The sequence below is a fragment of the Accipiter gentilis genome, chromosome 4 (assembly GCF_929443795.1).
Source record: "Accipiter gentilis chromosome 4, bAccGen1.1, whole genome shotgun sequence".
In the NCBI taxonomy this organism is placed as follows: Eukaryota; Metazoa; Chordata; class Aves; order Accipitriformes; family Accipitridae; genus Astur; species Astur gentilis.
Window position 1 is genome coordinate 27,414,341 of NC_064883.1, and position 13,634 is coordinate 27,427,974.

At 36.9% G+C, this 13,634-nt stretch overlaps 1 protein-coding gene across 5 annotated transcripts in view; it reads left to right on the forward strand.

Annotated features, from left to right (window-relative positions):
• The window catches only part of MLLT10 (MLLT10 histone lysine methyltransferase DOT1L cofactor), a 133,196-nt gene that overhangs the window by 84,346 nt on the left and 35,216 nt on the right, over positions 1–13,634 (forward strand). For all 5 annotated transcript variants that reach the window (XM_049798200.1, XM_049798202.1, XM_049798198.1 and 2 more), the window contains one exon: positions 10,811–10,989. In XM_049798200.1, coding sequence (XP_049654157.1) covers positions 10,811–10,989 — 179 coding nt within the window. The remainder of the gene's footprint in view (positions 1–10,810; positions 10,990–13,634) is intronic.

A 13,634-nucleotide genomic window follows, 5' to 3' on the forward strand; every position in this document is an offset into this window, starting at 1 on the left:
TTCCTCAGTTCTCTTTTTATGATCTTTTTGTATGTATGCAGTAAAATGATAACAGTTTTATTCCAGTTCTGAGACTCTTTTCTTTAATTTTGTGAATAGTGTTTCTAGTTGTTCTTCTGTGCTCCATTCATAGGTGTGTTATAGTGGTGTCTACCTCAGGCATTCTCCCACTTGCCTTCCTGACTACTTAAATTACTACAAGCAATGCATGTGAAGGTAGCCTTGTTTTGTCCATTCTTTGTTCTGACAGCCCAATGCTGCCCATTTGTGTCACTGATAACAGTACTATCAATTTCAGAGGGAGGAATATTGAATCTTTAATGTATCTAATTGCTGTTTCCTTTTAGTATTCAGTATTGGCTTTGTATCCCTAGTTCTGTATTCACTCATAGCCAGTGGAAGTGAAATATATCTTACTAAATTAGAACTTGGTTTACTTTTTCAAGGCTTTTGTTCATTTGTAGGAAACAATCATAACTATAGTCACAGTTACTGAAAGATTTAGGAGGGAATATTTACAGTTAAAACCCTCTCATGAGCCTAGTTTTGGAGACGATCAAGTTTATTTCTCAGCGTGGTATTTAACTGGTGTCAGGTGATCTGTTAATAAAAATTGGAATTTTTTATCAACATTAGTGTCAGCCAAATAGAATTATTTTCTTATTGCTGTATGTGTATTTTGGAAGAGCAGTGCTGTATGCATTGCAAATTGTATTGAATTAAAGTTCAGCATATGCAAAAGAATTTAAATGTTTAAACTTTGCATGGTGAAATTCTTTGCATTTTAAGCTAGCAATCATTAAGGTTTTATAGGACTTCTGCTTTTCACACTGTTGGAGCCACAAATTACATCTGTTATGCAGATGTCTATAGTGGTGGGTCTCTTACTGTAATATTAATTATATTTTTATTTAAACTTATATTTCATAGTCTACACATGGTGAGAAATATTGAAATTTCTCTAGATTTGCTTTGCTTTAGTAACATAGGTTTAGCTATTTTCCTTTTGATATAGGGTTTCCCTCTCACTCTCCCAGGTATACAGTGCTCTGAACCAGCTTTGAGATGAAGGAAAGCAAGCTCACCATTTTTCTGAACAAAAATAAAACATCTGAAGGGTATCTGACAAAGTGTGCTGAATTTGGACTTGGTGAGTTTCTGCTGTTTTATAAGCAGAGCCTTTTTGCTGTTTAATGTTGAAGAGGTATAGGCTCACAAAAGGGTGCAGAATAGAAATTGATGGAACGCTATTTGCAATGACTTCTTTCCACGTTGCGCTTTTTTTTTTTTTTTTAAAAAAAAAGATTGTGTATTCCTAACTCCAGCATAGAAGTTGAAAGAGTATAGAGGAAAGTGGTTACTTAATGTTGTATTCTTTCTTGTCAGGCAATAATAATGCTTTTTTTCACTTATTATTTGTTTTAGAACAGTGTCTGGACAGGATTTATCATCTCATCTACCTTTTTTTTTTTGGGTGGTGGTGGTGCTGTGTTTTATCTACCTTTCCATGTTTCTTTAAGTAAAATTTTAAGGTTGGTTACTTTTTTTCTCCCCGATCTTGCAGGGTTTTTTTGCATGCTCTTGTTTTGACAGAAGCATATATATGGGTGAAATTGATGAGGGTAGGTAGAAATTTTGATAATATGAACAGCAAGGAAAGATCCTGCCATGTGTGTACAGGATGAAGAGAAAGTATTTAAACTTGGGATAAATATTTAAGTATAGGAAGATCATTTACTCCAACAGCATATTCAGATTATGAGTCAGATAATGACTCTTACAGTCCTGAGCATTGTCTGTAAGAGTTTTGATGGAGACAGTGTACCAGGAGCTTGTTTTTTCACTGCACTGAATTTAAGTTGGCTGCACATCAGCAAGAAAGTAAAAAAAAAAAAAAAAAAAAAAAGAAAAGAAAAAAGAAAAAGAAAAAATTCGGAGTTTTGGTTTGAGTGGAGACAACACAAGTTTGGAGCAGAGAGGTTCATTTGATAGTTATGCTAGTATAAAGGTGATGGTTGAAGTCTGTCAGTTGAATTTGGTGCTGACAAAGTGTAAAGGAGCAAAGATGATAGCTAAAGTCTTGAACACAGTTGAAGGGGTCAATTAAAAAAGAGGACTAGAAAATGGAGTTATGCAAGCTGTATCTTTCCATAAAGATACCTGTCTTAAAGGAGTCAAGACACTTCATGGCAGAAGTGGCACACTGCGGTTTTGCCAGTAAAAGACAGTACTCAGTGCTCTGTTTCTCAGTTTTATGGCCAACTTCTTAAAAAATTTGTTTAAAAAAACCTGAAAAATTGCAGTTGAGATGTAAAGTTTTCACTGCTATTTGCTGTGTGATAACTTTGTGCTTTGTTGTTCTCAGTCTTAATCTGGACCCTACAGTCAAACTGTTTTGACTTGAAGTCTCATCTCTTCTGCATCATTTTTATGGGCCTACCACTGGAAAGCAGGAGGAGGGGGTACAGACATACATATTTGTTGAGGATTTTAGTGCATACTTTAAAAAAAGACTGTGGGGAGTGATGACCTAAATGTTGTTGTTTTATGTTAGACCTAGCTGTAACTTGTAGTTGTTGGTTGTAGCCTTTCTACGGCTACTTCTGTTCTTGCTTGTTCTGTCTTCTGTCTGTTTTATTTCTTACTCCTGTTCCTGTTTTCAGGTCTCTGTTTTTGCTCGTTCTGTCTTATGCCAATTTGTGAGTTGCAGTGAGGAGAGTCGTAGCACAGAACAGACATCCATCGTGCCAGTCCTAGCACTGGTTGGCTTTAGAAGATGGCACATTTCCAAAGAAACTTTTCAGTTCTGTATGTAGCCTTGGCCTCTGCATCAGTGCAGGCAAAATTTAGTAGATATGGTATGATTTTTTTAACAAGATAAACTAAACTAGGCAGAATCTGTACTGAGCATGAATGAATAAAAATTTTTGAATCTAGCCCAATTTGGGCAGACTTTTACAGTGTTGATAAAAAGGCATCTGCCTGTATTGAAGCATGGGGACAGTAGTGCTCTGCTAAACTATATAAATTTAAAAAATGAGGAACAAGAGAAGGGCAAATTACAAAGTTATCCTGAACTAGTTCCTTTATGCACATTTTTTTCAGAGTATTGAATAATGGAGTGTTATTGTTCAGTTGTCAAATGTTACAGCCTTAAGTATAACTAACTACCTGTCCCTGAGTTTCTGGAATACCACTTTAAAGCTTTAATTGTTCCTAATGACAGCTATGTCAATTTGGGCAACAGCTGTTCCCCCCACCAGAAATAACTGATCACAATGGAATTGCTGTTGTTATTTGTTAGCCTCTCTAGTGTCTGCTTTTTGAAAATCCTGGCTCAGTTGAGCATCCTGCAGCATGCCTTCAAAGACAACAACTTCAGATCACTGGAATCCAAAAGAGAGAATTTTTGAAGCAGAAACTCCTGTAAAAGACTTAATTATGTTAACAGTGAAGAGGAATCTTGTGCTTCCAGTGAGTCACCATTTCAGCACTGAGATAGATTGCTGTAAGAATAGTTTGAAGCTATGGTAGGTTTTTGGAGATCTTAAGCAAACACATGTTCTCCGTAGAAATCATTAAGAAATGTAGATCACAAGTGTCATACTCCTACTCAGGAATACTCGTTTAGTGAGCCTGTTGTGGTTTAACCCCAGTCAGCAACTAAGCACCACATAGCCACTCACTCACTCCCTGCCCCTGCCCCCAGTGGGATGGGGGAGAAAATTGGGAAAAGAAATAAAACTCGTGGGTTGAGATAAGAATGGTTTAATGGAACAGAAGAAACTAATAATGATAACACTAATAAAATGACAGCAGTAATAATAAAAGGATTGGAATATACAAACGATGCACAGTGCAATTGCTCACCACCTGCCAATCAATGCCCAGTTAATCCCCAAGTGGTGATCCCCCCGCCCCTGTTCCCCCCAGTTTATATACTGGGCATGAAGTCACATGGTATGGAATACCCCTTTGGCCAGTTTGGGTCAGCTGCCCTGGCTGTGTCCCCTCCCAACTTCTTGTGCCCCTCCAGCTTTCTCACTGGCTGGGCATGAGAAGTTGAAAAATCCTTGACTTTAGACTAAACATTACTTAGCAACAACTGAAAACTTTAGTGTTATCAACATTCTTCTCATACCTAACTCAAAACATAGGACTGTACCAGCTACTAGGAAGACAATTAACTCTATCCCAGCTGAAACCAGGACAGAGCCTAAAACTGCTTTGTTTTTAGTATGTCATATTAAAGTAACTTAGGCTTGTCTGTCTTGGCTCACCATGACAAAAGTGAATGTCTAAATAGAACTTAAGATCTTTATTTATCAGTTGTTCTTCCATATCTGTCTAACTCTTTCTTCTTGCAAAGATCTTTCTGTGCTGTGATACACTTGAAGTACAGGTCTTTCCTGTAGTTCTGAGCATATGTGTCTCAGATATGATCATGGAACTCTTCATCTTGTTGCTCTTATTCTAGAAGAGTACTTCAAAACTTCTTGAATCAGTCTAGAATAAGCATGAAATTCTTAATGTGTCTTATTTCATAAAGCTGAATTATATATGTGAATCTTAAACACACAGTTATAAAGCATCTCAAGGACCTATTGTGGGAAATCAGAACATCTGGGGGAAACAAATAAAAGGAGGTTTGTCCCTGTGTCATCCCTGCCTTCCACTCCCCACCCCCCCCCCCCACCCAAAAAAAAAAAAAAAAAAAAAAAGGACCACACAGTTTAACTGAGGTATAACTTTGCCATGGGACATGGACAACTGTTCATAAAGGATTGGAAGAAATTCATTGGGGCAGGGTTGGAAGCAAATTTAAGGCTAATAATTACAAAGACCATTCCTCAAGGTCTGTATGTTATAGATTTCTAGAGGCTGGGAGAATATTTGAGGAAAGTATTACTTCATGTTTGCCCTTTTCTTGTGCTTTTACTTGTGCAGCTGCTGTTGGTGACTGTTTGAGATGGATATACTGGGCTAGGAAAACAATACAGTTCTCCCTGTGTTCCTAGTCCAGCGTGTCATTCATCTGTCTCCTTGTGTCATGTTCAAAGCTCTCCTCTCAGAGAGCAAATTCACCTTGACTGGGCTATGAAAAACATGGGTTTGAGGCCTTCTGCAGTGGAGGGCTGTAGTGTTAAGACCTGTAGAGGCTTGGATTAATTCAAGTAGGAGCAGGCACACTGCACCAGGAAGCTGTAACCTTTCTGACAGTATTTTAGGCAGTTTTGAAATCTTGTACTTAAAAGCCTACCTGTGGAAAAAAAAAAAAAACTAATTGAGGACTATATACTGACCGAGCTTGGTTTAAGCAACTCATACGTGTTGTTTCATGTTAGTTAGCTGGTATATTGAAGAGTGAATTCTGTAACACTGCTGACATACATGGTCATTAATGAACATGGGATCAAGTATAAAATAATGTTCACAGTAGCAGGTGGGACTAGCTTGAACAGAGGAGTAGACCATTTTGGTAGCTACATGGATCAGTTCTGATCCTTCACCCCCCACCCCATTATTGAATACATTTCTGAATGACTGTAGCTAGCTGTACAGTCAGGATCATGGACATAGGAATGGGAATGGGCAGAAGAGATTGACTAAACATCTTTTGCTAGCTGAGCTGTCAAGGATTTGGGGTTAATTTTAATTGAGTTTGATGGCAGATTTCAGGTCTTTGCTGTATATGAAGATATGACCTCTGTCTTGGATCACTGATTCATCATATATATGATATTGCCATGCCGAAATGTGTTCCTCAGTTGTATGAAGGTTCTTGTCAAGTATTTTGGTCTTTGACTATAAATCTGATCTACAGAGTATTTCCAAAGGGAATAATTACAGCAGTCTGCCTTCTGTCAATAGGTATGAAACTAGACTAGTTGTTCTGTTTTGGAAACGTGTACCTGTATTTTGTATTGTCCTTCTTCCCCTGCAGTCCCAGCAGTGTGTATTCTTTGGGTACTTTGAGTCTGGGGGCTTTTTTTCCTTCTACCTCATCATGGAGAGAACACACAATGCCCTTCATGAAAGGAGGGCATTGACTGTTGATCTGTGACAGAGGCTGCTGTACCTCTATCTAAAAAGGACCCTCATTCACTGAAAGGGAGGGAAATGCTGGCTTGTTATCACGCTGCAGATCAGTGACTATCATTTCTGTGCACCCCTAGAACTTTACTGCAGACTGTCTTATAGAAACCTATCTGAAAGTAAACACTGCCACTTTGCTCCTCAGCAGCAGGAAAACAGCTTGATTACTTGATTCTTAGATTTCAGATTTCTTCATGAGGAAACAGGTTTGCTCTAGCATCCAAGCTATGGTTTCATTATCTCAGATGAATTGAAATGAAATCCTGTTGCTAGCTTGGGTGTTTCAAACACAACTTACTTTCTTCTCTTTTTAGACAACTGTGTCACAATAACCTGTGTTTGTTTGCTTGTGTTTAGTATTAGGTTCACTTTAGCTTATGTCCATATTACAAAATAACAAATAGTGGGATATTTCTTCCACTATTAATGTTCTACTGGAATAGAATATGTTACTTCTTGTGTAGCTAAACTTAATCAATTTTTCTACATGTTTAGTTACTAATTAATGGACTGCTTCATTCAAAGGCACTTTTTCATTTTGCTGTGTATAGAAAGTTGTCATGTTTTTAGGGGAGACTTTCTGAGATCACCACAGGAAGTGAAGTTACTGAAAATATATATAGTTTCCGTTTTTGTAAAGGAAGTTCTTGTTCATGTAACTCAAAATTTCCTTTTATTTCTGTGAATTCTACTACAAGTCCCTTTGCGGTTGTTGTCCCCACCCCCCTGCCCCATGTCTGTCTGTCCTCCCCCAGGTAGGAAGGTTCTGTGATTCTGTGCAACTTTTGTGGGGTTGCAGGTTTGCATTTAAAAAAATAAATCTCTTTGACCATATTCTGCTTATTCCTTAAGTTTTGGCAAAATGCTAGGATCTGCAACTTATGACAGATATCTCAAATAACTTCCTTTTTTCACAATTGTTGCAAGAGTTTCAAGTTACTGACTTAAGAAAGAAAATACAGCTTTATGGTAGGGAGAACATTTCCCTAGCTTCCTAAGAAAGCAGTCTGAATGTTGCCTCTCTTGATTTTGGCCCACAGTAAGCTTTGAGCCTGTTGTCCAATTTCAAGCAAACTTGATAAAGGAGTCTAAAATATGTAAGTTCCTGTAATAGGGATGGACAGCGTACGGCTACAAGAGTAACCACTGCTTGTTTTTGTGTCCTGCTGAACTAGGCAGTGACCAGCATAGGAAGGGAATGTAAGGGAGGTGAATAACTTCAGGGGCTATAGTAATGCAAAATAAAAAGAACTGAGGATTTCATAGCTAGATACAGAAATCGTGGTGGGAAAGCATAGTGCGTTGAGGTCATCTGTGAGATGCAACACTGTTGAAAGCCAGAATTAAATCTGTTTTGTTAATTCTTCTGCTCATGGAACTATTTATTTTTGAGATTTTGAATAAAATCACTAGAATTGTTCTGTGTGCCGCTTGGTGTATGTTGCTGCACAGCTAGTTCTGACTTGAAGCTGTTTTGTTTTTCACTATTCTTGAAGTTCTTTTATTTCCTCTATCTATTTTGTCATTGATTGTCAGCAAAAAGAAAACAGGTTTTTTCCAGTTTGCATAATCTGATGTGTTCCCTGCTCTGTAGTACTACATTTCTGCTAAGCAGGCTGTTATTTGTTGTCCAGACATGTTTGGTTTGTGGGTTTTTTTTTGTTTGTTTTGCGGGGTTTGTTTTGGTTTGGTTTTTTTGTTTGTTTGTTTTTTAAGCCTTTCAATCCAGTAATGCAGGCTATATGTGCATTTTATCTGTCAGAACCTGAAACCCATGTTCTGCAGCTATGTTAGCAGTATTAAGCATAGTCAAACTTTACCTGAACAGTGTTACATGCCCATTTTCACCTGCAGTCGAAGAACTGTGTTCTGTCTAAAATGCTAAAGATTGTATTTAACCATGCTGTTTATGTCTCTGGCAAATTACACAATGCCCTTTATCACAAACTATAGCTATTTGGCCTTTCAGTAACATGGGAAATACTTCAAGGTGGTTTGTTTGTTTTAAACATTAATGTGGTTTTATAGTGATTTGTTTAGGCTTTCATTATTATTCCTTCCTGATCCAGAAAGTGATTTATGTCTCCCAAAAATCCCAAAAGGACAACTTGATATGTTTGAGACATTTTAAAATATGTACTTTCTTGGCTTTCTAATATGATATGCACATAGTTTTTATACAGATATTTTTGACACGGTGTGAAAATCAAGGATTTATTTGTATGTTCAGCATACAGTTCTTATTCGAATGCTTGCGTGGAGTAATATCTTGGTTGCATGACTAGTTCCAGAAAGTGGGTGTACTTTATGTATTAAGTAGGGTATTGCTAAATGGAAATATTTAGCCCAGAATGTGCAGATAGGTCATATTTGTCCTGTATTTTGCAACAGCAACATATAGTGAGTGTCTTTAATACTACCACTACAAGTACTACTGCTAGCAACAAATAACAACTTACCTCATTCCAGTGGAAAACTGATTTATTGCTTGTCTTTCTTTTGACATAGTTTTATGCCCGTGATTTTTATAACTATCTCCTTGTATTCCAGAATTTTATTTTTAAGAGGAAGAATAAACCTTATCATTAAAGTAGAAGCAGCAGAAGCTCTGCACTTATTAAATATGTAAGATTTTGAAAAAATTAAGAAAAAGATCTACAATAGCTGTAAAATTTTGGAGTGGCTTTATCTTTCTGGCAAAACATCTTTCTATTTTACTACTTGACTCTCACCAAAAATTTTCTTTTCTCCACTCATTATCATTGACATATTATGAGAGTTACAGCAAGCTCTTATGATTTAATCATAACTGTTGTGATATTTCATTATTTTTACCCTTAAAATTCACAGTTCCTGGAGACAGATAATTGCATGTGAATCTCCTCTTTTTCAAGAATTTTTGTATGTTTAAGTGTTTCAATGCATTCAAAATATGAAGGGTCAAAAATCTCATCCTTTTTATTGATTTAAAATCTCTGATTGAAAGCAGATTTTAAAAACATCTTTTGAAGACCTGGGGTATATTTCAGTTTTTGTGCTTGTAATTTAAGAGTAGACTCAGTAGCAAGGTTTGCTAATAGTGTTAATTTTGGTGGTGTGTAGGGACGCATCTAGAGCAAGATCCATAGAATTTACTGTCTAGTTAGATGAGGCAGATATAATTGGAGAAAGGTCATAACAAAGTGAACACTTTAAGGATCTTAACTGTTAGTAATGCCATAACTGTAGATTTTTGGGATGGTGACAGAAAAAAAAAAAAGGAGAGGAAGATGAGCCAGGGAGGTGTGCTAAATAGAAAAAGATACAAAGGTCAGTAGAAAAGTGGAGTAGGGATGGAATTGTACTATGATGAAGAGATTGGGGAGAAGATGACAAGAAGTCACTAACCTTGGCTAGGCAGGAAAAAGTTGGTGTTGGAATGTGTCTTCAGCTGTTTTTTCCATACTTCTTTCTCTACTGGGTCTGTCTGGTTTTCTCTTCCATTTTTCTTGACAGTTAATAGACGCAGGGATTTTAAGATGCATCAGTGTTTGCGTATTATGTGTGGGTTTGGATGATGTTAGTCTCCCTTGACTGCCTGTGCTCAGAGGGATTGCTGGGTGGCGAGTGGTGTTTTAACATTGCGTATCTTCTTATTGTCACTGCCTTCTTCAAATCATTATTTGTATGAGTGACAAACTAGCTCCACCCTTTGCCTTCTAACTGGCATTTCAGTTCTGTTGCTTTTTTTGATCTAACCATGTTCATTCTACTTCTGTTTACTCCCTGTGGCACTCTTCCTCTAACTGCAGTTCAGTGCTACCATGCTTGATATTCCTTGGCCAGCTGACAGCTCACTTATCTAATGCACGTGGAGCCTAACAGTTTCATAGACAGGTACTACTTCTTGTCCTGGGCTTCTGGTCAGTAGGGTTTTTTCCCAACCTATATAATGAACTTTACCCTGCATGTAGATGAACAGAAGTAATGGCTTCACAGAGGGGTATGAACTCTTCCTATTTAAATTGCTAACATACAAGTCTGACTAATGTTAACATGTTTAGTCATTTACTTGTTGGCTGTTCTAGCAGAAATGTTAGTCAAGCATCCATAAATCACGGATGGAGTTTTAGTTTGTGATATACGAAATACCACCAGTTCCACCAGCAAATCTGAGTACTTTGTCCTCAGAGTTGCTGTCAGTGTTTTTCTGAAAATACACAACCAATCCTTAGTTGCCAAAATTACAGTTTTGGACAAATGTATGTTGTTTAGAAACATTTTACTTTAAAGTTAAAAAGTATTTTTTCATCTGTATTGTGTATGTTATATAGCCCAATACTTCATTCTTTATCTACTTACTTTTTACTGTAATTCATTGAAAGAACAAACTCTGATAGCAGACTCAGTTGAAGGCAGGCATTTTAGCCAAAAATTCTGCTACTGTTAATATTTAAGCACTTTGTAATGCACATAAATATTTGATTTATCACACATGTTTTACAAAAACTTAAAACTGAATCAGTCTCTGTTCCCTGAACTGTAGAATGTCAAATGACGAGAGCACTTTGATCAATCAGCATGGTTAGAATTTCAACACAGGAGCTTTCTGCATTATGTATTAAGTGATCTTGTTTGTCTTGATTAATTTTCTACTGCATATTTACATGGTTACTAGAAAACGGAGGGGGAGAGAGAGAGAGATGTATGTAATCGTTTTTGTAATTTTTTTCAGGTATTTTTAGCAGCAATGATGTAGCAGTATCATTTCCAAATGCAGTATCTGGCTCAGGATCTAGCACTCCCGTTTCCAGTTCTCATTTACCTCAGCAGGCTTCAGGCCACTTGCAGCAAGTGGGAGCTCTATCACCTTCAACTGCGCCTTCTATAACTACTGTTGTTGCTGCAACTCAGGTAAACTATCACAAGGGTTTAAGATAGCAAACCTGTTATTGACCTGCTTATTTTCAATGTTAAAAGAAACAATGATTTGTTTGGAAAATAGGTGAATAAAAATTGTATTTGTTGTGAAAACATTATAGTGGCTAGAAGTTCCCCATAATATTACATAGTCCCATCTTTGTAGAGCACATAGATTTTTAAAAATAGTCTGTGCAAGTGTATAATAATAATGACTATGTTATGACTAGTAGCATAAATGCTGGTTACAGTTTATCATTGCTCTAACCAACATCTGTTATCAGAACATGTTTTAAGAAAGGATTTAACAGAGGAAAACACATGAAGTTTTGCATGTTTCATGCAAAAATGCTGGTATCAGTTAAAGAACAGAGGGGTTTATTTGGGAGATTTGACAAATGGACAAGTAAGGCTAGCCCTGGCAAAGAGGTGGCCAAGCATGACATCCTGATAGCAAATGAAAGTCAACATACATGCTATAGTTTGGTATTTGAAAGGTCATACAAATGCAGATAGGAAGTTCATGTTTGATGGTGAAGGGATAAGGGAGGCACTTGGGTGCAGAAGGGTGACATAGTCGAACTAATGAACCAGAAAAATATCTTTATGGTAGTATTTTGTATGAATTTAAGTTGGGCAAGATTGCATTTATTAAGGCAAGAGAATACGAAGTTATAGTTGTAGAGAGCCACCATGTTTGGAGTGTAAGTATGAAGGAATACTGTACTGGACATGATTTTTTTTATACTTCATATTTCTTGTATTTTTCATTTTCTGATGAGAATCTGTTTTACAATGAATGTATCAAATATCTCTTTTTTGTGTGTGCATATAAGTGCAGTAATTTAAGATAGTGGATATAAACCTGAAGAATTAAAAGTCAAGCTTAATACATACATAATTATATGTTTGTGTACATGCACACACATGTATATATAGTATATATAAAGCAGAAATACTATGTGTAGGCCAACACAGAATACATTTCAATATCAAATAACACTTTGTTGTTATAGATGGTAGTTCATATTTTTACATAATTCTTCTTCTGGACTGGTTTCCTAAAGAAATAAGGCTTGCATTATGCCAATGTTGTCTGTGTGACTTCTGTCTTGTAACTTTGGAACCTGTTGGCTAGTTTCACCCCAAATTGGGTCACATCTCTGTTGCACAAATTGATAGAAACTATGTTAAAGAAATGAATTAAAAATATGATGCTTTGGCAAAAAGCCAATATAGCTTTTGGGAAAGGAAATCACAACCAATTGGAGTTAGTTCTTTTTTTTCTTTTTTTTTTTTTTTTTAAATTCCCGAAGAGTATTACACACCATAACTCACTGAAGACACTTAAATTGAATAGTCTGGATGTAAGGGGAGAGGTTGTGTCATAGTATAGTAGCAGATTAAAAGATTTAAAAAACCCCGAAAAAGTACATGCTCAGTTTTCACAGTGGAGAGGTTTACCATCAGAGTCTTGGAATGAGCAGCCTTGTGGCCTTTTGTACAGCTCAACATATTCATAAATGATCTAGGAAAAGGAGGAAGAACAGAAGCCAAGTTTGCTGATTATGCTAGGTTATACAGTGAGCTATTATGAAGATCAGCTGTCGCAAACTGCTGAAAGACCTCATGAGCCTCTGTTGACAAGGTGGTAAGAGGGCAAATGAAATTAATGTTAAAGGGAAAAGACAGTTTCCATTAAAAACAGATACAGTAGATATCAAAAGAGGTAAAAGGGGAGCCATGGTAGTGAACAGTGGCAAGGAACAGCATCTTTATAAGGAAAGAGTAAATAGTGTAGGACTCTTGGCCTAAAAAAGAGACACTGAGATCAGCTGAGACAAAGGTCTGTAAAATCATGATTGACATGGAGAAGTTAAATAAGTAAGAGTTGTGCACCATCACTTCTATTTGTTAAAACTGCCAGAGGGTAAGCAGATTCAAAAAGCTATGGGACAGAGGCCGTATTTAGCAGGCAGAAGCAGAAATACCGTAGTATTTTTTTCCTCTCATGTTGTCACAAAAAGGTGAAGTATTCCCTAGGAGATGCACTTTCTTTTTGTGTTTAGCTGAACTGGAGAGCCCTCCATAGGTTAAGTGCTTAAAATTCCTGTCCCTCCTTTGGCTCTGTTTTCTAGGAGATGTGTTGGGGTTTTGTCTTTCCCCCCTCAGAGGAGTAGCGTGTCTTACCTTCGTACCTAACTTGTTTTCAAGCGGTCATAGATTGACTTGTCAGGATCTTATTCACAGGAACTACCATTTAAAGAGTCTTTTGGTTCTGAACTTACAAGGGGAGGTTGAAGTGGTGACAAGTTTGGTTGACAGCCTTAAAAGGGAAGTCCTGTGTTTGCATAGAGAATTAACAAAGTCCTGTGCTACTTCAACGATTCTAGGACTACACTTTGGTAACTCATGTCTGCCAGTTGGAAATTGGTAAAGGTATAGTCTTTGTTTTTTTCTTATCAATGGTGTCAATGCATAAATTTGAACTTGGTCCTTCCATCATCTGAACCATTATACAAGGATTGATATTTCGAACAAACATCATGCTAAGATAAGCTGTGTAGCATGACATGTATCTAAGTTATGCTGTACAACCAAGGCACCTATATTTATTGTCCCAATCTTTTTTCCCCTTC